Here is a 25150-nt window from a genome sequence, read left to right as displayed (position 1 = left end):
CTGTGCTGACTGGAATGAACAATATTGAAAGCTAGTGCTTTCTAAATGACAACATATGGTGTAGGCAATGAGAAATGATGGGATTTGTGTGTAAAGTTTTGCAGTGACAGTTCAACAAATCTGACTCATGTGTCAAAACGGGAATAGTGTTTATAGTTTAGGGAAATGGGTGTGCTTTTTGATAAATGGCGTTACGGTTTTGAAATTTTAGTTTGAAAGCCTGGTTATAGTGTTTAAGCAATTGAGAAAAACTGTAATCTTAGTGTTAATTTTAACATTTACTAATATATTATTAAAATCAAGAGTTGTATTTGTTAACATTAATTAATACACTGTGAACTAACATGAACAAACAATGAACGGCTGTATTTTTATTAACTAACATTAACAAAGATACTGTAACAAATGTATTGCTCATTATTAGTTCATGTTAGTTAATTAATTAATGTTAACAAATGAGATCTTATTGTAAAGTCTTACCAAATATATGAATTACTACAAACCTATGAAGACCTAAACAGTGAAATACACATTTTTTTATTTAAAATTTAAGATTTAAACCTTTTAGATTTAAATGGATATTTTATGAAAATTACTACTTTCCCTCAATTGTGGCATCATTTTCATATCAACATTTTTACTCCTAATAAAAGGGTGTTCAGAGTCCTATTGGAGGGGTCTTGTTGACTATGGGGCACAAATATTTAAGCATAAATAAACATTTTTTTCATTGTTGATGTGACGTACCACCCTGGACCACTGTGTCTTGAAACATAAAGCCTCCCTGGCCCCTGGTTAAGGGCCCTGATCACTGGCTCCATTGGCCTGGTCCAAATACATCCCTGACACATAGTTAGACCCTAAATATGAACTTTGAAGCTGTTGTTTTTTTTAGCATGTAATTTTTTTAATTTTTTTTTTTAAGTTATTTAAACACATAAAATCACATGTTTGTGGTGATTGTGTTACTTTAGTGATATACTGTTATAGATTTTGTTAATATTTTGAATTAGATTTTATTTATTTATTTATTTCATTTTATGTGTATATCGTTTTTATTGTTTTAATTTATTTAGTGTTAATTATTTTAGTACTTCAATTTAAACTAAATGAAAATGAGAAATATTGCCTTGGCAACTAGTTGAAATAAAATAATTATTTTATTTCAATAAATGTTTATTTCAATAATGAACATTTTATTTATGGTTTTAGTTTTCAATTTTAGTTAACAATAAGTGCTCACTAAATGTGAAAGACTCATTTTGGATCCAGTGTCTTTGTTCTTTCTCTCTCGTTTACACAGAAAAATTATCTGTCAGGCTTATTGGTCCAGAGGAACCATTAATAGAGGGCGAATCATCTGCTAACATCACCTCTGAAGGAAATGGCATCATCACCTCTGTGCAGTGGATGAAAGATAACAGTCCTCTGTCTCCTAGCAACAGCATCATCTTCTCACCTGATAACAGATCAGTGTCCATCAGTCCAGTGCAGAGATCAGACAGTGGGGAATATCAGTGTACATATACAAACCCTGACAGCAACATACAGCCTGTTCATCAACTGTGAGTGTTAAACATTTAAACAAAGATGATTTGAGCTCAAATCTGGTGAAATATAGATATTCTTCAGTGCTCAGTTTGTTCCTCTAACAGTGAGTCTCTTGTGTTTGTTCTAGATGGACCAGATGATGTTTCTATTAAGGGTCCGGATGTGGTGGATTTAGGGGTTCGTGTGTCTCTGTCTTGCTCTGCAAATTCTGAACCTTCTGCCTCATTCAGATGGACGTTTAATGAAACAGACACCAATGTGACCACAGACACATTCACTATAGATGAGACTGACTTCACACACAGTGGAGATTACGACTGCACTGCCTGGAATAGTGTCACAAACAGAAGCGCCTCACAAAGACATGCTTTACTAGTTAAAGGTAAGCAGTTAAAACTAAATGATGTTTTATTAACAAAGTTCGGGAGGAACACATTCAAATAATCTGACTAATCATCACGTCATTTCAGCCAGCTGCACAATCAGTAGTCAACATATCTACCCAATCAGCATGAGTGAAGGCCTATATATAAACACAGTCGACTCACCCATGTTCCTCAACAGTTTTTCAGATCCAGTTTTATCTGTTGTTTCTTGTGTCTTTACTATAGTAAGTGGAGGAGGAGGACTGTCAACAGGAGCCATAGTTGGGATTGTCATTGGTGTTTTAGTGGCAGTTTCAGCCATTTGTGGTCTGATTGTCTATTTAATAAAAACCAAGAAAATGTAAGTTTCTGAATTGTGTCTAATTACAGTCATTTTCCCTTAAAGCATGTTAATATTTTAGTGATATTTCATGCATAATGACTGGATGAATGGAAACTATAACTGTTATATGCTGACTTTTTGTGAGACAGGTAAAGATAAACTTTTAACAAATTGTATTTTTCTTTACACTACAGTCAAGAAATAAAGCAACAACAAAAAGAACAAGCAAGTGGAGGTATGTTCATATTTATTCATAATACCAACATGAATATGATCTGATTGAAACAACACAACTGTCTTCACCAGTTACAGTGAGATTGACTGTGATAATGACCATACTGTAATAGATTTCAGGTTCAAACTCACTGAGTGTTTCTTTCTTTAAACAGCAACACAAACCACACAGGAGCATGTGAGTGACTTTCAGTTTTTGTTTTCTCCTCAGCACAAGCCTTTTTACCTTATATTGACAAATATTCAATCATCATTATAGGCATTATCACTGTTTAATACAGTGGGCTTTATGTTTTTAAATATCAGCTACATGAACATTTTATTACACTTTTTTTACTTCATGTGACATCATCATTGTATATGACAAAGTCATATACATGTAGGAAAAACAAATGACTTTTTTTTTTTTATTATTTGCTATTTGTAGCACTATCAAGAACCCCTTGATTTCCAAATGACTAGTGGAGATGGAGCAATTCTGGGAAATGAAAGGAATATATATGAGAATCAGTGTGAAACTGATGACTATGTGAATGTAAAACATGGGTTTTCAAACAGACCAAGGGCTCCTGCACCTCCACCAGGTGAGCAGTTTATAATATCTAAATAGATCCTGTCCCATTTTAGACATTATATGTGTGCTTTGGCTACATCACGAAATAAGAGTTATTCATTCTGTCCTGCACTTGCAGACACTGAAGGAATCACTTGATACCTTTATTTTATTACATGCTTATTTTATGTCTACATTTAGGAATCAAATCCTCCTCCTGTGCGCCTTTGAGGAAATAAAGACATCGAAACATCTATTGCACTGAGTCTTCCTGCGTTCTTCCTGCAGTTTGTGATATATCTGTACCTTATTTACATATATATTAGGAGTATTTGTATTAAAATGTATTAAAATGTTTATTTGCAGGTCCATGTGAAATCTGAGCACAAAAAAACACAGTAGAAAGCGGATTTAACATGATGTTGGTGTAAAATATATTTTACCCCATCAGTGTAAAATCTGTAACAAACATTCACTCAATCCAACTGCTCCTGCTTATGTATAAATTATTATCTGCAATATCTGAGCAGTCTGTTCATACTATTTTATATATATATATATATATATATATACAGTTGTGCTCAGAATTATTCATACCCTTTGTAAATATGACCAAAGAAGGCTGTGAAAATAAATCTGCATTGTTCATCGTTTTGATCTTTTATTTTAAAAATTTACAAAAATCCAACCGCTCATTAAGAATTTTAAATGGGGGGGAAATCTCATTATGAAATAAATGTTTTTCTCTCATACACATTGCTCACAATTAATCATACCCTTGTATTCAATACTTTTTGTAACCTCCTTTTGCCAAGATAACAGTTCTGAGTCTTCACCTATAATGCCTGATGAGTTTGGAGAACACCTGACAAGAGATCAGAGACCATTCCTTCATACAGAATCTCTACAGATCCTTCAGATTCCCAGCTCCATGTTGGTGCTTCTTGTCTTCAGTTCACTCCACTCATTTTCTATGGGGTTCATGTCAGGGGACTGGGACGGCCATTGCAGAAGCTTCATTTAGTGCTCAGTGACACATTTTTGTGTTGATTTTGATGTTTGTTTTTGTATCATTGCCCTGACGGAAGATCCAACCACAGCCCATTATAAGAGTTCTAGCAGAGGCAGTCAGGTTTTGATTTTTTTTATCTTTTGCTGTTTGATAGAATCCATGATGCCATGTATCTGAACAAGATGTCCAGGATCTCCGGCAGAAAAATAGGCCCACAATATTAAAGATCCAGCAGTATATTTCATTGTACACATGGGGTACTTTTTATTTCTGTGTGCACCAAACCCATCTTGAGTGTTTGCTGCCAAAAAGTTTTTTTTTTTTTTCAACTGACCATAGAACCCATCCTGTTTGAAGTTCCAGTAGTGTCAGTTACTTTTTAAACATTCTATGGTCAGATGAAACAACAACAAAAAACAAGCTTCCCTTTCATGGGAACTGTCGACGCTACGTCATATGACGTTATGGGAACCTTCTGCGTGATTGCGTCGTGAAGCACTCTTGTATCTAACCAATGATGAGACGAGACGTCGGAGGCGGGTGACGTCACGGACCAGGAAACTATAAAGCATACCCAGAACAAAGAACGCTAGCTTCTGTTGTCTTCAGCAAGCGCTCTGTGTTATCGTGTGTCTTATTTGGTGTTGTTTGTCTTATTACATAAACAAGTCACAATCTCTTCGTCTGAGGACAAGAGTATCTCACACCAATCCATATATTTATATATAAAAAAGACAGGTATTATGGCGAAAAACAGCAGTTGAATGGGAGTTGAGCATGCCCAGGCAGCTCTTGAGGGAGCTGTCTGTGCGCATTGTAAAAAACTCACTCTCAGGACACTGTGTTCCTGTGTTCCCCGCGGATCGGGTCCCGCTTCTGCTGAGGCAGAGCGGAGGCTCCATTCGTGGGGTTCACAATTGGATCTGACAGAGGGGTTAGAGACGGGCGCCGCCCTTTCTCTGCCCTAACCTGCCAGGTTCAGTGCCGTCTCCCAGGTGGAAGCACGCTCTGCGGTTTCTTCCCCCGGATTGAGGCACCGGTATTTCACATGTCCAGCTCTGAGGAGGTGGATATTGTGATATCGATCTGAGGACTCGCCACCTCATACACATATCGTGTTTCAAAATCACACGTTTATAACAAATCAATAGTGAACAGCAGTTTGAATCGCGTTTCCCCCTGTGCTACATTATAAAGCGAGTGGGGATACACGCGGTTTATGTGTTGTTTGCTGGGAGTGGAGCATGCACGTCAGCTCACAACTGACAGTGAGCAGTGTTCGTTCATAAAAAAAAAAAAAAATGTCCCGAAGAGAAGCATGCACTAGCGGGAGTTTTTTAGCTCCACTCCTGTTGGCTTTATTCTCGAGGGAATAAAAGTCTAACGCAAGGCTCGGATCTCGCGTTGCCGAGGCAGCGCGTGGATTGAGTTTTCATTAAAGAATTTATAGCTCGGATCTCGCGTTGCCGAGGCAGCGTGTAGATTAAGTCTGCAAGAGAGAATATACGGCTCGGGTCTCGCGTTTGCCGAGGCTGCGCATAGATCACGTGTCCGTAATCTTATATATATATATATATATATATATATATATATGTATTTATATTTGGAGGGAACTGAGTAGACGGGAGTTTCCCTTTCTCTCTTTCCCTAAAATACCTTGCGAATTATTACGAGCTATAATTCTTTTGTATTCTAAAAATCTGGCTGCATTTAATTTGAGGATTAGATGAAATATTGAATACATTAAAATGCATTAAATTCTGAGGAATTTAAAAGAAAATAAAGGAGACCGTTCTGCCAACCCTGCCACCTCGTGTGCTTCAGGGCGCAGTGGTTTCCAGTGTTCCTTCAAGAAAGAGGAGGGCTGTAGAGCGGTCAGTTCAGATGTTCCCTGCCGGCTCGCCGTTTCAGGGCACTGGTCTGACCGTTCATCCAAAGAAAGTGTCGCCACCCGTGCTCCCCCGCAGAAAGCTTGGGGACAGGGACAGGCGACACAGCTGAAGTCTTTGTGGGGTAACACAGATCTGCGGACTGTAATTATCACCAAGAAGGCTTCGAAGAGGTCCTGATGCCAGTGGCGAGGGACATTGGAGGGCAGCCCCCTCCAGAGAGGGTCGGGTATTAAAATATTTGGTACCCATCCCTCTTTGGCGCCCTCAGGGGGCCGTTCTGCTAACCCTGCCACCCAGTGTGCTTCAGGGCGCAGCGGTCTCCACTGACCCTCCGAGGAGGGCCGGTCATCACTTGATTCGGCTGTTCCTTGCCGGTCCGTTTCAGGGCGCCGAATTAAGTGCTCAAAAAACACCAGAGGCCAGTCTCGAGAGACTGGTTCCCTTAGTAAATTTTCTGGCAGAATGGAAACTTCTCCCAAATATTTCAAAATGGGTGCTGCTCACAATAGAAAAGGGTTACAAATTCGGGTCTCGCCCGCCCCAGTTTATTGGGGTCCTTCCCACAGTGGTGGCCCCCGAGCAGTCTCTGGTAATGGAACAGGAGGTTATGACGCTCTTGCAAAAAGGAGCTATAGAAGGGGTTCTCCTCCCAGCAAGCTGTCAGGGTTTTACAACCAGTGCTTCATTGTTCCAAAGAAGGATGGAGGGTTATCCCACAGATCAGGTCCGAGGACTGGTTTGTTGCGATAGACCTGAAAGATGCTTACATTCATGTATCCATCCATCCTCAACACAGGAAGTTCCTCAGGTTTGCTTTCGGGGACAAAGCTTACCTGTACAGGGTTCTTCCCTTTGGCCTTATCACCCCGCACATTTACGAAGTGCGTGGATGCAGCTCTGGCTCCACTGAGACTCCAGGGCATCCGCGTACTGAACTATATCGACGACTGGTTGATTATAGCTCAAACAGAACATCTGGCAGTTCAACATCGAGATGTTGTTCTGTCACACATGAAGAGGCTTGTGCTGAGGCTCAATGCCAAGAAAAGTGTGCTGGTTCCGGCTCAAATTACCAACTACTTAGGGGTAGTTTGGGACTCCACCACGATGCAGGCACATCTGTCTCCTGCTCGTGTGAGTTCCATTCTTAATGCCGTGAATGGGGTGAAACTAGGCCAGTCACTCACTGTTAAACGGTTTCAAAGACTGTTGGGTCTCATGGCAGCTGCGTCCAACGGGATACCTTTTGGCCTGCTGCACATGAGACCCTTGCAGTGGTGGCTCAGGACCAAGGGGTTTCTCCGAGGGGAAATCCTTTTTGCACGATCAAAGTCACGCGGCGATGCCTTCGTGCTCTGGTCGTGTGGAAAAAGCCTTGGTTCCTGTCCCAGGTACCTGTGTTGGTGGTTCCTTGTCGTCGCGTAATGCTTACGACGGATGCTTCCCTCACGGGCTGGGGGGCGATCATGAGTGGTTGCTCAGCTCAGGGTCTCTGGGAGGACCATCAGAGTTCCTGGCACATAAATCGGCTGGAAATGATGGCGGTATTTCTTGCAGTAAAATACTTCCTCCCAGACCTGAGTGCCCATCACATGTTGGTCCACACGGACAACATGTCGGTGGTCTCATATCAACCATCAGGGGGGTCTGCGGTCTCGCCAACTATGCAATTGGCCCGTTGGATCCTCCTGTGGGCCCATGGGAAGCTCCTCTCACTGAGAGCAGCTTATATCCCAGGGCATCAAACGTGGGAGCAGACGCCCTGTCGAGGCAGGGGCCGAGGCCCGGGGAATGGAGACTCCACCCTGAGGTGGTGGAGCTCACTTTGGAAAACTTTGGTCGAGCGGAAGTCGACCTATTTGCTTCAGGGGAATCAACCCAGTGTCCACTGTGGTTCTCCCTATCTCATCCAGCACCATTGGGTCTGGATGCCATGGTATAGACGTGGCCGAGGCTGCGTCTGTATGCATTTCCCTGTTCGCTCTGCTCCCGGGAGTTCTGGAGAAAGTACGCCAGGAAGGGGTCAGTCTAATATTGATAGCCCCATACTGGCCAACCAAAATATGGTTCTCAGACCTACTGTCACTTCTAGATGGCTCCCTGATGGAGCTTCCTCTCAGGCAGGACCTCCTGTCTCAAGCGGGCGGCATGATAATTCATCCACGCCCAGAACTACGGAGACTGTGGGCCTGGCCTCTGAGGGGGCCAGGCTCATAGATGCTGGTCTCCCAACTGAGGTTGTGGAGACCATACTCCACTCCAGAGCTCCCTCCACGAGGAAGTTGTATGCGTATAAATGAAAACTGTTCTCTACTTGGTGTAGACAAAGCAATGTGGACCCTGTCCACTCTTCTATTAGCCTTGTGCTTCAATTTCTCCAAGACAATTTCTCGGATGTTTTTATCCCCTTCAACCTTGAAGGTTTATGTTGCGACCATTTCGGCCATGCTCCTCTGGGGGATTCCTCGGTAGGTCGAGACCCCCCTTTTTTATACGCTTTCTCCGTGGTACTCTGAGGCTGAGGCCTTCAGTACGTACAAGGACTCCGGCCTGGGACTTGGCCGTGGTATTAGAAGGGTTAGCTGAGGCTCCCTTCGAACCACTAGAGGAAGTTTCAGAGAAACTCCTCACCCTAAATACCATATTTCTACTGGCTATTTCATCTCTTAAAAGAATAGGAGATCTTCAAGCACTTTCAGTTGCTCCTTTGTGTTTGGAATTCGCACCTGGAATGGTCAAAGCGTTCCTGCACACTAGACCAGGCTATGTGCTTAGGTCCCCACCAACGTCCCGGGTCCCATCGTACTTCAGGCCTTCTATCCTCCTACATTTACAACTTCGGATCAGGAGAAACTCAATCTGCTCTGCCCAGTGAGGGCTTTAGATGCATATGTCCACAGAGCTGCCCTGTGGAGTAAAAAAGATCAATTGTTTGTGTGTTACGGATCTCCTAAGAAAGGAGGCCCAGCATCTAAGCAGAGAATGAGCAAGTGGGTGGTCGAGGCTATCTCACTTGCTTATGAGGCGACCGGACAGCCATCTCCATTAGCTGTCCGTGTCCACTCTACTAGGGGTATGGCGGCCTCAAAGGCCTTAATGTCAGGAGTATCCATTAATGACACATGTGATTCAGCTGGATGGTCATCCCAGCACACATTTATTAGGTTTTATAACCTGGATATAGGCTCCACTCCGGGGTCGTCAGTTCTGTCTACAAGATAACAGACAGGTACTTGGTTCTACGGCGTAGTTGGGACAGTGTTCCCATAACGTCATATGACGTAGCGTCGACAGTTCCCATGAAAGGGAACGTCTCGGGTTACTTGTGTAACCCTGGTTCCCTGAATAGGGAACGAGACGCTACGTCGCGTTGCCGTATCCCTGGCATACCTGTGAGCGTCTTGCTTCAGCCATAATCCAGAAGCTAGCGTTCTTTGTTCTGGGTATGCTTTATAGTTTCCTGGTCCGTGACGTCACCCGCCTCCGACGTCTCGTCTCATCATTGGTTAGATACAAGAGTGCTTCACGACGCAATCACGCAGAAGGTTCCCATAACGTCATATGACGTAGCGTCTCGTTCCCTATTCAGGGAACCAGGGTTACACAAGTAACCCGAGACGTTTTTGGCAGCAAACACTCAAGATGAGGCTCCACCATCACCCAATCACAGCGCACTCCCTCACCCGAATACTGATCACGCACACCTGCACCTCATCATCACCCTCATCAGCGGCAGTATAAAGGACTCTCACACACACACACACACACACACACACACACACACACACTCACTGTTAGAATCTAGATCTTACCTGAATGCTTACCTTAAGGACTCCAGTGACTACTTACCTGTCTCCAGCGTGCTTCCTGTTCTTCCTCTGTGTACTCCGTCTTAGTGTGTGTTCTCCAATGTCATCTCTGCTCCAGGATATCAGCATACTGCCAGCTCCATTTGCCTACAACAAAAAGGACCGTATCACCATTCTCATTATCACAATTCACTTGAAGATTTGCCATTTACTCACCTGCTTCACCGTTGCTCATCTGGTTGTGAATTAAACATCTTATGTTATACTTCCTGTGTCTCTGACCGTCTGTGTTGTAACAGGTATGATTAATTGTGAGCAATGTGTATGAGAGAAACATTTTTCATAATGAGGATTTTTTTTTTTTTTTCCCTCCCTTTAAAATTCTTATTCTCTAATGAACGGTTGGATTTTTGTAAATTTTTAAAATAAATGATCAAAAGGATGAACAATGCAGATTTATTTTCACAGCCTTCTTTGGTCATATTTACAAAGGGTATGAATAATTGAGCACAACTGTATGTATTAATATATAATAAATGTCTTCACTCTTTCAGTTCATTCTGATTTCTGTGTTTGTTAAATTATGCTTTATATTTATATGCTAATATTTATTTACTCTCGATCACACATTAAACAGTCTCTCAGAAATAGTAAGATTTTCCTCATTCTTTTGTGCACTGAGCAAATAAAAGAAAACTGTGATAGTGGTGACGAAAAACAAAGGTTACATTCATGACTAAATTCACCTTTAGACCTGAACACAACATTACTCGCAAAAGAAATGAGGAAGTGATAAGTTTTGGTAAGCAAATTTATATTGCTCCCATTTATATGGGTGTGATCTCATTGTTTTTAGTTTTTATTTCACTATTTTTCAAATAATTCAACTACTGTTATTTATTATTTTGTGTAAAATGACATTTAGCAGATCTATTTCCCAAAATGAGTTCATTTCTTGTTCATTCCACCTTCTGGTTCTTGTTTTCAGCTCTTTTGTATGAATAAGGCTGTATTTTTCCTTATTGATTTATCAAGACAAATATACATAGTTAAACTTTAACTTTGATTGTGTTTCATGAGGATGAGTGAAGTGTGTTCAGTACAGATGATTTCTAAACAAGCTGCAGGGTAATCAGTAATCACATCACACTCTGTGGCACATATTGTCATGCTGTATACAATCATTTGGGGCCATAGTATTTCATTTTCAACACTCTTAGTACTAATATAATAATCCTGTTAGAACTAATAAATGTCGATCCAGGAAGTGGCAGGACTGTGCAAGCCGTGGGGATGTTGATGGAAGCGATTGTTAATACGTAGGTATTACTGTAAGAGTGATGTGCCAGGAGGCATTTCTGTGTGGAGTTTGTATGTTTTCTCCTTGTTGTTGTTGGTTTCCTCTGGGTTTCCTCCACAATCCAAAGACATACAGGACAGGTGAATTGGAGAATGTAAGTTTGCCCGTAGGTGTGAGTGTGTCATCCCTGTGATGGACCGACCATCTGTCCAGGATGTAACAGAGACTAAAAATAGCTCCGGCTTTCAGCTGAAATTCCAATTACTTGTGTTTTGAATAATTATCAATTAATTTCATTGAAAATATTCTGCTAAGATTTTATATTTCAATATAATTCCTGCAGAAATGCACAGAGTTTGCCATAATTCTGATATGAATATGCTTTTATTAGTTTTGATCAAGCAGTGATCAAGTAAGATGTACATTTTCAAAACTCTTTGTACAAAACTCCAAACTGATCACACTTTTAACACAACTAGTCATTCTTTCAAAACATGATCTCATGCTTTCATTCTAGTTGTACATATTTTCATTCTTCATAATCACTGTTTCAAAACACAAGATCATTGTGATATGTAATGAGAACATTTGGTTTAATCACCAAAACACAACAGTATGATCTTCTTTCAATTTAGTAATTTTAACAAGCAGCTCATTTAATAGCAAACAATGGGTTTCGAATCACCCTTGTTGCTGAAATAATTACAGTAACACAGGCTACAGATGCTACATTAGAAAATACACTTACATTACTTACATATCTGGCATAAAATCCATAATGTTTGTAATAGTATATATTCTGTGAGTTATCAAAAAGTGTGATAAAGTTATGAAATGGCCATTAGGTTTTGTGTAGAACAGAGTGTGCTGCCAATACAGTAAATGTTCTCACTGTGTCATATGACTGAATCTAAACTGTACTTGACCTTTATAAGGGTCAGTTACAGTAATGTGACAGTCTCTACCCTGGTAATACCTCTGTTTACAGTATCACATGGCACACTGTAATGTAAAATGCTGTATTTGATGTCATCTGTCTCTCTTCTTCTGATGCATCTCTGATCAATCTGATGTTAGAGTCATTGACTGTTTCCCTGTTTTCTCTTGTACACTATTTTGCTCCATTCACAAATTGCAAATCTCTCTGTTACACACACACACACACACACACACACACACACACACAAAGTCACTCCCCCAGTTTCTCTTGCTCGAAAGATTTTTGGTCCCACTGTATATTAGGTGTCTTTCACTGTACTAACATTTAAATTAATCATTTGATAGAGTGCACTTATTGTGTACATGTTTTTACGTTGTACTTATATTTATTAAAATATCTGCATGTGTTTACAGCTGTAATTAATTTCTCCAGTTACATTTATAATTACACTGTTGACCCTTCCTGAGTCCTAACTGTACTTACTGATCAATCTGTTCAGTTTTGACCATTTATGAGGCTCTGAAATTGTTGTTTTGTGTCCCAATAAGAAGTCAGTACAGTATATTGTAGTGAAATATACAAGCACTGTTATATTCTCGCCCTAAACAGCATTACCACATCCAATGTAGAAAGACTGAATCAGTAATACTAAAACATGTCTTTGAGTTGATTACAGTTTTTTTTTTAATTCATTTTGTTACTTTTTTTCACAAGATGTACATTTTCAAAACTCTTTGTACAAAACTCCAAACTGATCACACTTCTAACACAGCTTGTCATTCTTTCACAACATGATCTCATGCTTTCACTCTAGCTGTGCATATTTTCATTCTTCATAATCACTGTTTCAAACACAAGATCATTGTGATATTTAATGAGAACATTTGGTTTAATCATATAAACACAACAGTATGATGTTCTTTCAGTTTAGTACTTTTAACATTCAGTTAATTCAATAGCAAACAATGCAAGACACATGTTTCAAATCACCCATGATGCTGAAATAAATACAGTTACACAGGCTACAGATGACACATTAGAAAATGCACTTACATTACCTAAATTACATAATTGACATAAAATCCATAATGTTTGTAATAGTATCTATTCAGTGTGTTATCAAAAGGTGTGAAGTATGACACAGTCGTGAGGTTTTGTGTAGAACAGAGTGTGCTGGCAATACAGTAAATGTTCTCACTGTACCATATGACTGAATTTATACTGTAGTTGATCTTTACAGATGAAGGGTGAGTTACAGTAATGTGACAGTCTCTCTATACCATGGTAATGCCTCTAATCAGTCTGATGTTATACAGTCAGTCCTTACAGTCAGTTATACAGTAACTCTATCCTGCTCTGTGTTCATAAATTTCAACACCCCCACCCCCCTCTTTCACTCTTACACACATATGTTGGGTTTCCATGTTTTATGGGGACTTTCAATAGACATAATGATTTTTATAATGTATAAACTATATACTATATCCCCTAACTCTAAACCTACCCATCATAGAAAACTTTCTGCATTTTTACGTTTTATAAAAATATAATTTCGTATGATTTATAAACTGTTTTCCTCATGGGGACCAAAAAAAAAAAAAAAAATCATGGTAAACCCTGCATTGTGAACCAGATGTCCAAACCAAAAGGATGGTAATACCAGTCATTTTAGACCTAGTGGTGACATTTGGTTCACAACGCAGGGTTTACCATGACCCCACACACTCACTTTGACAATTGTGGTCATCATCTAAGATAAATTGCTTATAATGTAAAAAGAATTCATTACATTTGCTTATCCATATCGGAAAATGCAAACAAGTTCTATAGAAACTATATAGAATAAATATCTATAGAAATCTATAGGTGTACCAAATGATCAATTGATTAATCATTAAGTCGGATTGGATTAAATAATAGACAAATGTATAAAAATGAATGAGAAGAGATGCAAATCAAAAGTTTGATAGTAATAGCATTATGAAAGGCAGTTACTGTGAATGAAACATTTATATAGATGAAACACTTATTTTGTGTTGTGAAAAGGATTCTTTGTGATTTTGTGTATTGTACTAACACAATTGAAAATACGCTGAAATGTTTGAAAAAAGTGCACTTTTGATTATCTGTTGTGAGATTAGTACGAAGAGTTTTGAAAATGTACCAAAGCAATTAAAAAAACTGTAAAGCGTAAAGTGTTTGGAGTGATAATTTCCTATTCAAATCTAGACATGACTCGTGTTAATATCCAGCGCTAGGTGGCGCAGTGAACTCTCTACATTATAGAACTGCAGTTTATCATTAACTGAAAACTGATGTAAATAGTTCAGATGATTTGAGCTGAAGCTCCTGACAGTTGAGAGCTCGATCATGATGGTTTCTTATCGTTTATACTGGACGCTGTGGATATTGTCGTGTTTTGGTGAGACTTTTTAGAAATTAAATTATGCTGTGTTTAATTTCTGTTTAAAATAATGAGACTGGTTGGTTGTAGTTGAATATTCAAATGCAGAAACATGTAAGTCTTCCTTTTGGTGAAATTGTTTTCCCCCCATAGGACAATATTTGGGCCAAAATCTGCAGATCCCTGAGCCGCCTAATAAAACAGAAGGAGACAGTGTGGTGTTCGCTCCTGATAACCCACCCTCCACATCGATTTTTATAACTCAATGGTTTTTTGCTACAACAGCTATAATTGCAGTAGTGTCTGGTGTAGCTACAGTAACCCCCGCATATGAAGGCAGAATCAGTTTTGACAGCAACACTCTCGCTCTGGAGCTGCAGAACCTGAGACTGAATGATTCTGGAATATACAGACTGACTGTACAAACTAGTGCTGGAGGGGCACTTACAGGAGAAACTTCACTACAAGTGTTCGGTGAGTGAGTTGCTAAAACTTGGTTCAGTGTTTGACCATAAATTATGCTACATAGGCCTAAAAGACTATGATAAGGAGATGGTTAAGGAGGTGTTTAATAATATGTGAAAGAGTTAAAAAGAAAAATATTTAATAGACAGTAAACCATGGATGTTTGAAAATGGCATTAGAACTGTTGAAGTGGGTATCAAGAGTACTAATGAGAATTTTAATAAAAAAATATTTCAGATTTACCTGCTTTTATTTGCAGTGCACAGTATGCTTATAGTGTTAGACTGTAAACCAAACATGCAGCAATGGGTGTGTTTTGCCCCTAATAAAGTCCCTGGTCCTGAACATTCATATGTACACACTAAGTGCATTTATTTAATCAAAAATACAATAAAAAGTCATTCTAATATGGATTTGCTGCTCAAGAAACATTTATTAATATAATCAATGTTGAAAACAATTTTTGCTGCTTAAAATTTTTGTGGAAACAATGATACCATTCAAACATTTGATGTAAGATTTTTAAAAAAGAGAAATTGATACTTTTATTGATCAAGGATGCATTAAATTGATCAAAAGTGACAGTGAAGACATTTATAATGTTACAAAAGACATATTTAATAAATGCTTTAATACATTTAATATAATAAATACATTTAATAAATGCTTTAAAAAATGTAAAAAATTCATTGAACTTTCTGTTCATCAAAGAATCCTGAAAAAAGTATCTCCATTTCCACAAAAATGTGAAGCAGCACAACTGTTTTCAGCAATGATAATAATAAGCAATGTTACCTGAGCAGCAAACCAGTATATCAGAATGATTTCTGAAGGATCATGTGACACTGAAGACTGGAATAATGACGCTGAAAATTTAGCTTTGCCATCACAAGCATAAATTACACTTTAAAATATATTCAAATAGAAAACAGTGTTCTTTTACAGATTTTTTTTATTTTTTATTTGCTTTGGTACTATTTTCACATCTACATTTTCCAAAGTTCTTAGTACAAAAATCCAAACTGATCACACTTGTAACACAGCTTTTCATTTTACACAATCACTGTTTCAAAACACAAGATCATTGTGATATGTAATGAGAACATTTGGTTTAATCACCAAAACACAACATATGATCTTCTTTCAATTTAGTACTTTTAACAAGCAGTTCATTTAATAGCAAACAATGCAAGATACATGTTTCAAATCACCCTTGATGCTGAAATAAATACAGTTACACAGGCTACAGATGACACATTAGAAAATACACTTAAATGTTCTCACTGTACCATATGACTGAATCTATACTGTAGTTGATCTTTACAGATGAAGGGTGAGTTACAGTAATGTGACAGTCTCTACCATGGTAATGTCACGAATACGGCTCCCGCGGCTCCCCCTCCCGTCCGCCGGAGGGAGCCATCACCTGAGTTTTGAGCTACTTCCTTCTGGACTACGTTACCCATAGGCCCTCATTCCTGGGACTGATTGCACACACCTGCACTGCATCACATTCACACTATTTAAGACGCACACACGCATCCATACACTGCGAAGTCTTGATTTGCCCTGGTGATCACTACTGAGCGTTTTCTTGTGGACTGTTACCTTGTTATTGATTGGACTGTTTATCTTCTGTGAACCTCTGCCGCCTGCCTTGAACCCTGCCTGTTTCCTGGATTACGTTTGCCTGCCGCCTGCCCTGAACTCTGCCTGTTGTAAGACCCTGTCTCTCTGCCGCCTGTCTCGACCCAAGCCTGTCCCTGTTTCCGCTACTGTCTTGCCCTTGTCTGCCTTGTACTTTGTTGTTACAATAAAGATACTGCAAATGGATCCTCACGCTGTAAGCCCATCGTTACAGAAGACTTCGCCATCAAACGATCCAGCAGTTCTCCTGCAAATCTCCACCGAACTCTCAGCACAGGCCTCTCAGCTTGCCGCGCACCAGCACCAGCTGACTCGTCTTACGTCACTCACCGAGGAGCTGGTGAAAACCCTGCAGAGCTTGCGGCTTCCCTCTCCTGAAGCCATCACGCCGCCTTCTGCTATCAACGCCAGTCAAGCGTTCACCTCTCCATCCGCTGTAAATCCACGCCTCGCACTACCCGAGAAATTCGACGGCAGTCCAGCCAAGTGCAGGGGCTTTCTCCTTCAATGCTCCTTGTTCATAAACCAGCAGCCTTCGTTGTATCCCAATGACACCAGCCGGATATCGTTTGTATGCTCCCTGCTCACTGGCAAAGCCCTTGACTGGGCCACAGCGGTATGGAGAGAAGATAGCTCTGTGTTCCCCACGTTCACGGCCTTTCTGCAAAGCTTCAAGGAGGTGTTCGAACACCCAGAGGGCGGCAAGAGCGTCGGCGACCAGCTGCTTTCGTTAAGTCAAGGTAAATCTACCGCCGCCGAATTTGCATTGCAATTTCGCACATTGGCCGCACAAACTAACTGGGTGGAGGACACACTGAAATTACTGTTTCGCAAGGGCCTGTCGCTGGAGCTTCAGGCCGAGCTCGCTTGCCGTAACGAGGGGAGATCGCTGAATGCATTCATTGAGTTGGCCATTCACATCGACAACCTCCTCCGAGGCCGACGACCCGTTCGCTCCCTCACGCCAGTCTCTGCCGTTCCTGAACCCATGCAACTCGGATATACTCCCCTTCGTCCAGAGGAACGAGAGAGAAGGCGCCAGCTGCACTTGTGCCTATACTGCGGCCAGGCAGGTCACATCAAGCTCAACTGCCCCATTCGACCCAATGCTTCTAATCTCAAAGCGGTGAGTTCAGCACAGCATGTTGACTATTTGCCCAACTGCCTTAAAATCCCCATTCAACTAACCAGTGACGACCATATCTACCTATGCTCTTCTGGACTCTGGTGCAGCAGGAAATTTCATGTCAGACACATTCATTCGTCAACACAACATACAACTAACCAACTGCAACTCTTCGTTAACAGTGGAGGCGCTAGATGGGAAACCTATAGGAGGAGGAAGAGTGGCGCACATTACCTCAGCGCTGGGTCTACAAGTCGGGGCGCTGCACCATGAACAAATTCAGTTTTACGTCATCCATTCACCTAACAATCCCACCATCCTCGGGTTGCCTTGGCTTCGAACACACAATCCGCACATATCCTGGAAGGAGGGTCAGATCGTCCAGTGGGACCCCGCCTGTCATCATCGCTGCCTGAGTTCTGTCACGCCGTTACCTCTCCATACCATCTCCGTCGACGAGACCCCAACCGATCTCGAACTTGCCATACCAGCCGAATACACAGATCTGGCCATCGCTTTCAGTAAGTCCAAATCCACGGAACTACCACCTCATCGCTCCAGTGACTGTGCAATTGAACTATTACCCGGTACCACTCCGCCTAAGGGCAGAATATTCCCTTTGTCACAGCCCGAGGATGCGGCCATGAGGTCGTACATCGAGGAGGAGCTGGCTAAAGGATTCATTCGGCCATCAACATCACCAGCTTCATCCGGGTTCTTCTTTGTCAAGAAGAAAGACGGCAGCCTACGGCCCTGTATTGACTATCGCGGCCTGAATGACATCACTGTAAAGTTCCGTTATCCGCTACCATTGGTCCCTGCAGCCCTCGAACAACTACGTCAAGCCAAATACTTCACCAAGCTGGATCTTCGCTGTGCATACAATTTAATTCGCATCAGGGAGGGCGATGAATGGAAGACCGCTTTCTTCACTATTCTCACTGACCACAAAAACTTGGAGTACCTGCGCTCAGCCAAACGCTTAAATCCATGACGGGCAAGATGGGCAATGTTCTTCACGCGTTTCCACTTCACTGTTACTAACAGACCCGGCTCAAAGAATGTCAAGGCGGACGCACTATCAAGGCAAGCGGAGGAGACGGGTCGTAGTGAGGGTACTGAGAATATTCTGCCTGAAACTTTGTTACTCGCTCCAGTACAGTGGGATGTCATGACTGAGATTTCACAGCTCAACGAGCAAACCGCACCCCCAGTACCGAACCGAACATTCGTCCCCATGCAGCTCAGGGACAAGCTACTCCACCAAGTCCATGATTTCCCGAGTTCTGGCCATCCAGGCATCACAGCTACACTGCAGCTCCTTCAAAACCAGTTCTGGTGGGAGACCATGCTCGCGGATGTCACCAAATTCATCAGCAACTGTATCGCCTGTCAAACCACCAAAACCTCACGTCAAGTTCCTGCCGGACTGCTTCAACCTCTTCCCATTCCCCAACGTCCTTGGTCCCACATCGCAATCGACTTTGTCACCGACCTCCCCGAATCCCAGGGTCACACCACAATTCTCACGGTCATTGATCGCTTCTCCAAAGCATGCCGCTTACTGCCACTACCCAAACTACCCACAGCTCTAGAGACCGCTGAGCTCCTGTGTAACTCGGTCTTTCGTTTCTACGGCCTGCCGGAGGACATGGTGTCGGACAGGGGTCCTCAGTTCACCTCTCGTGTCTAGGCCGCCTTCTTCAAGCAGCTCAATGTTAACATCAGCCTCACCTCTGGGTACCACCCTGAATCCAACGGCAAGACTGAACGTTTGAATCAGGAGCTGACACGGTTCCTCCGCACCTACTGCCATCAGAACCAGGCCGACTGGAGCCGATACTTGATGTGGGCGGAGTATGCTCAAAATTCCTTACCGAAACCTGCCACCGGAATCACGCCCTTCCAATGCGTGTTGGGCTTCCAACCGCCTCTCTTTCCCTGGTCAGGGCAACCATCCGACTTACCCTCAGTCACAGAGTGGATGCGTCGTAGCGAGGAAACCTGGGATCTGGCTCACCACCATCTCCAGCGCGCTGTGAGGCGACAGGAGAATCAGGCAAACCGGCATCGATGTCCCAACCCTCACTACTAAGTGGGACAGTGGGTCTGGCTGTCCACCAAGGATCTTCGCCTCCGACTTCCATGCCGCAAGCTCAGTCCCAGGTTTGTAGGGCCTTTTCAAATTCTTAAACAAATCACTCCTGTATCATTTTGACTCGATTTGCCTGCTAATTATCGTATTTCTCCCACCTTCCATGTATCCTTGCTGAAACCCTCCGGGGGCCCGAGAGAGGAGCCAGTGGGAGCCGAGACCCGCAACCCCCCATCCCTGATCATCGAAGGCGAGGAGGCCTATCAGGTTCGAGAATTGCTCGATTCCATGCGCCGGGGTGGAAGGCTACAATATCTGGTGGATTGGGAGGGGTACGGCCCGGAGGAGCGATCTTGGGTCAACAGGGATGATATCCTGGACCCATCTCTCTTAGAAGAGTTCCATCGGATGCATCCGGAGAGACCGGCCCCTCGACCACGTGGTAGACCTCGGCGCCCGCTTCCTCGCGTCTGGAGCCGCTCGCGGGGGGGGGCTCTGTCACGAATACGGCTCCCGCGGCTCCCCCTCCCGGCCGCCGGAGGGAGCCATCACCTGAGTTTTGAGCTACTTCCTTCTGGACTACGTTACCCATAGGCCCTCATTCCTGGGACTGATTGCACACACCTGCACTGCATCACACTCACACTATTTAAGACGCACACACGCATCCATACACTGCGAAGTCTTGATTTGCCCCGGTGATCACTACTGAGCGTTTTCTTGTGGACTATTACCTTGTTATTGATTGGACTGTTTATCTTCTGTGAATCTCTGCCGCCTGCCTTGAACCCTGCCTGTTTCCTGGATTACGTTTGCCTGCCGCCTGCCCTGAACTCTGCCTGTTGTAAGACCCTGTCTCTCTGCCGCCTGTCTCGACCCAAGCCTGTCCCTGTTTCCGCTACTGTCTTGCCCTTGTCTGCCTTGTGCTTTGTTGTTACAATAAAGATACTGCAAATGGATCCTCATGCTGTCAGCCCATCATTACAGGTAATCTGTTTACAGTATCACATAGCATACATACTGTAATGTAAAATGCTGTATTAATCTGATGTTAAAGTCATTGACTGTTATACACACTCTGTTGGGTTTCCATGTTTTATGGGGACATTCCATAAACATAATGGTTTTTATTCTATACAAACTGTATTTTATCCCCTAACCTACCCATCACAGAAAACTTTCTGATATTTTAGATTTTCAAAAAAGATCATTCTGTATGATTTATAAGACTTTTTCATCATGGGGACCAAAAAAATGTCCCCACAAGGTCAGAATTTACTGGTATTCCTATTCTTGTGGGGACATTTGGTCCCCATAACGTAGGGAATACCATGACCACACACACACACTTTGAATATAGTGGTTAGAATCTAAGATAAATCACTTATAATGTAAAATAAAAATTACTTATGATTATCCGTATCGGAAATTGCAAACAAAGGTAATCCATCTTACTTTTGTGCTGGTTTTTCAAAGCAAAATTGGATTGGATCACCCTGATCCAGATACACACTTTTACACACTTTTTCAGATTACCAAATCTGGATTACTAGTGCTCTACAGAGCCCCTAAAGGGATATGGTAATATGAGAACATAAGAATATGAGATGGGGGAAAAAACAAAACAAAAAAAACACTTCAATGCTTTTGCATTCTCTCAGAAAAATTCCTTGCGAAGAACTTTTGACTGGTTCATTTCTTATGAATGTGCAAATGTAGTTTACAAACGATTAAAAAAAAACACTTTGAATTAAATATATATGTTTTGATATTTACAGCTGTTTAAGGATTATTTTATTGCAAAATCTTTTTTTTTTTTTTTTTTTTTTTACAGTAGGTTACTGAAAGGCTAAATATGTAGCCTAATGTCTACTTCTAATTTAGTTTTTTTTTTTTTTTTTTTTTTTTTAATTGCTTTGGTGCAGTTTTCACAAGCAACTGGTACATTTTCAAAACTCTTATTACTAATATCACAACAGATCATCAAAAGTTCACTGTTTTCAAACATTTTAACATTTTCAATTGTGTTATACAATACACAAAATCACAAAGCATTCTTTTCACGACACAGAATAAGTGTTTCATCTATATAAATGTTTCATTCACAGTAACTGCCTTTCATAATGCTATTACTATCAAACTTTTCATTTGCATCTCTTCTTGTTCAGTTTAATACATTATTCTATTATTTAATCCAAGTGATCTTTGTGTATTGTACTAACACAGTTGAAAACATGCTGAAATGTTTGAAAAAAGTGCACTTTTGATGATCTGTTGTGATATTAGTACTAAGAGTTTTGAAAATGTAACAATTGCTTGTGAAAACTGCACCAAAGCAATTAAAAAAAAACTGTATTATGAACTATCATTATGAAAATGTTCAAAACTCTTAGTACTAAAGAGTTTTGAACATTTTCATAATGATAGTTCATAATACAGTTTTTTTTTTTTTTTTTTAATTGCTTTGGTGCAGTTTTCACAAGCAATTGTTACATTTTCAAAACTCTTAGTACTAATATCACAACAGATCATCAAAACTGCACTTTTTCCCCCAAACATTTCAGCATATTTTCAATTGTTAGTACAATACACAAAATCACAAAGTATCCTTTTTCACAACACAAAATAAGTGTTTCATCGATATAAATGTTTAATTCACAGTAACTGCCTTTCATAATGCTATTACTATCAAACTTTTGATTTGCATCTCTCTTCGTTCAGTTTAATACATTTGTCTATTATTTAATCCACATGATCTTAATGGTTACTCAATTAATCATTTGGTACATCTCTAGATTTCTATAGATACAGATTATAGTATATAGTTTCTACTTTGTTTGCGATTTCTGATACGGATAATCCAAAGTAATGAATATTTGTTTATTATTATATTATTTGTTTATTATTGTAAGTGATTTATCTTAGATTCTAACCACTATGTTCAAAGTGTGTGTGTGGTCATGGTATTCCCTATGTTATGGGGACCAAATGTATCCACCAGTATAGTAATACCAGTAAATTCTGACCTTGTGGGGACATTTTATTGGTCCCCATAAGGAAACAAGCTTATAAATCATACAGAATGATCTTTTTTGAAAATCTAAAATATCAGAAAGTTTTCTGTGATTCTGTGGGTAGATTTAGGAGTAGGGGTAGTGTAGGGGGATAGAATATACAGTTTGTACAGTATAAAAAGCATTACATCTCTGGAATGTCTCTATAAAACATGGAAACCCAACATTGAGACACAGTGAGAACATTTACTGTATTGGCAGCAAACTCTCTCCTTGCACAAAACCTCATGGCCATTTCATAACTTCATCACACCTTTTGAAAACATACTGAATAGATTACAAATATTACAAACCTTATGGATTTAATGACAATTATGTAATTTAGGTAATGTAAGTGCATTTTCTAATGTGTCATCTGTAGCCTGTGTAACTGTATTTATTTCAGCATCAAGGGTGATTTGAAACATGTATCTTGCATTGTTTGCTATTGAATTAACTGAATGTTAAAAGTACTAAATTGAAAGAAGATCATACTGTTGTGTTTCGGTGATTAAACCAAATGTTCTCATTACGTATCACAATGATCTTGTGTTTGAAACAGTGATTATGAAGAATGAAAATATGCACAGCTAGAGTGAAAGCATGAGATCATGTTGTGAAAGAATGACAAGCTGTGTTAGAAGTGTGATCAGTTTGGAGTTTTGTACTAAGATTTTTGAAAATGTACACCTTAGATGTGAAAATAGTACCAAAGCAAAAAAAAATGACAATATTCCGTTATAGTAATAGTGCCACCCACTGGCAACAGGAAGTGACGTGTCTAACACTGTGATGCACCACTAGCAACATACTCAAAAATTCAATTGAGTGCTAAACATGCTAGAAACATTCTAAAACATGCTAGCAACACTTAGCTGAGCGCTAAAGCATGCTATTATCGTCATGAAACAGGAAGTTGTTGTAACTCAAGCATACAATGTCCAGTCTGCCTCAAACTTCACATGTTTGATAAGTGCCCTGGCCTGAAGACATCTACACGGCAAAATTTATAGTCATATTGCCACCAGCTGGTAGCAGGAAGTGTGGCAAATACAAATGACTGACATTGTCCTCCTATATTTATATATACTTGAATACATATTGCCCACCGTGCTCTGTTTTCCTAAAGCCACCGGGTGGTGGTGGACCCGGGTGCGAGGGCCCTTTCATCGCTGCTTGCAGCTGTATTTAGGGCCCGAGCACCGATGGTGTGAGGACCCTATTGGAATTGCTCAGTCAATTATTATTCTTCTTCAAAATGAATCACATTTTTGAGGGCCTAAACATGCTTGAAAACTTATGAACTCTGCACACACATCAGAAGTGGTGAAAATTTACGTCTGATATGGGTTTCAGAATTAGGTGTGGCTAAATGGCTCAATAGCGCCACCTATAATATTTCAATTAAGTGCCCTTTTGCACTACGTTTCACGTACAGGTATGAAATTCGGAAGACACATGTAACAACCCAATACCTACTTCAGAAGTTCGCCTGCCCATTCAGTCTGAATGGTTAATGGTAAAACAAACTTGGCTTGCTGTCCTCGAAGGAGGCTCGAACCCGAGGCTCGGCTTGAGGTCCGAGTTAAACCCCCCCTATAATTGTTCTGCGTAGAGGGAGAATAAGAGAAATAGAGGAGGAGAAGGGGAGGAGGAGGGATGCTGGAAGAACTGTTGCTGGGATGGCGCAGTGACTGCTGCTTATATACGCTCGTAATGATGATTGACAGGACTGAATGTTTAGGCTCCTCCCGAACCTACGTTTGGAACTACATAAAAAAGTCCCTGGGTGCAAAATCTGAAAACCCAACAGGAAGTGAAATATTTTGAATTTTCTCTGCAAAAGTTTTGCAGTTTTTGCCATTTCCAGATGTTGTACTTTAACGAACTCCTCATAGAGCTTTAATCAGATCAACATCATATTTGGCCTTAGCCTTGAGTTTTCATTGAAGGGCGTGTTCGTGGCGGCCTGACAAAGTATGACGTTTCGCCATGAAAGAGGAAGCTGTTGTAACTCAGGCATACAATGTCTGATCTGCCCTAAACTTCACATGTGTGATAATAGTCCTGGTCTAAAGACATCTATATGCCAATATTCAGTTACAGTCAAAGCACCACCTGCTGCCAGTAGGAAGTGTGGCACTTTGAAATGACTTTGCCAGAATTCTCCTGTATTTACTCGCCTACATGCATGTCGACCACTGTTCACTGTTTTCCTAAGGCCAACGGGTGGCGGTGAGCCCGAGTTTGAGGGCCCTTTCATCGCTGCTTGCAGCTTTTAATAATGTCTGTAATTACATCTATAACTAGAATGTACATTTCCTGAAGAAGATGTGAGTGGTGCTTGCAGTGGCAAAACTC

The 25150-nt window shown here is 40.9% G+C and overlaps 2 protein-coding genes across 14 annotated transcripts in view; both read left to right on the top strand.

Moving 5' to 3' along the window:
- Window positions 1-12091, top strand: part of LOC127497605 (carcinoembryonic antigen-related cell adhesion molecule 20-like) — a 105388-nt gene extending 93297 nt beyond the window's left edge. For 6 of the 13 annotated variants that reach the window (XM_051866180.1, XM_051866181.1, XM_051866182.1 and 3 more), the window contains exons 8-9: window positions 2921-3077; window positions 3248-3303. In XM_051866180.1, the coding sequence (XP_051722140.1) occupies window positions 2921-3077; window positions 3248-3285 (195 nt within the window). In that variant the 3' untranslated portion in view covers window positions 3286-3303. Of the gene's footprint in view, window positions 1-2453; window positions 2472-2648; window positions 2672-2920; window positions 3078-3247; window positions 3304-3412; window positions 3695-11229 lie in introns of those variants that run through there. The other 7 variants (XR_007925587.1, XR_007925586.1, XR_007925584.1 and 4 more) reach the window with 5 other exon arrangements.
- Window positions 1-25150, top strand: part of LOC127497608 (carcinoembryonic antigen-related cell adhesion molecule 20-like) — a 42688-nt gene that overhangs the window by 7845 nt on the left and 9693 nt on the right. The window contains 4 exon segments of the mRNA XM_051866206.1: window positions 1304-1535; window positions 1537-1565; window positions 1679-1933; window positions 2163-2277. Coding sequence (XP_051722166.1) covers window positions 1304-1535; window positions 1537-1565; window positions 1679-1933; window positions 2163-2277 — 631 coding nt within the window.

The sequence above is a fragment of the Ctenopharyngodon idella genome, chromosome 16 (genome assembly GCF_019924925.1).
Source record: "Ctenopharyngodon idella isolate HZGC_01 chromosome 16, HZGC01, whole genome shotgun sequence".
Lineage (NCBI taxonomy): Eukaryota > Metazoa > Chordata > Actinopteri > Cypriniformes > Xenocyprididae > Ctenopharyngodon > Ctenopharyngodon idella.
The sequence above is the reverse complement of the archived record's forward strand: the minus strand, read 5'-3'. Positions and strand labels throughout refer to the sequence as shown.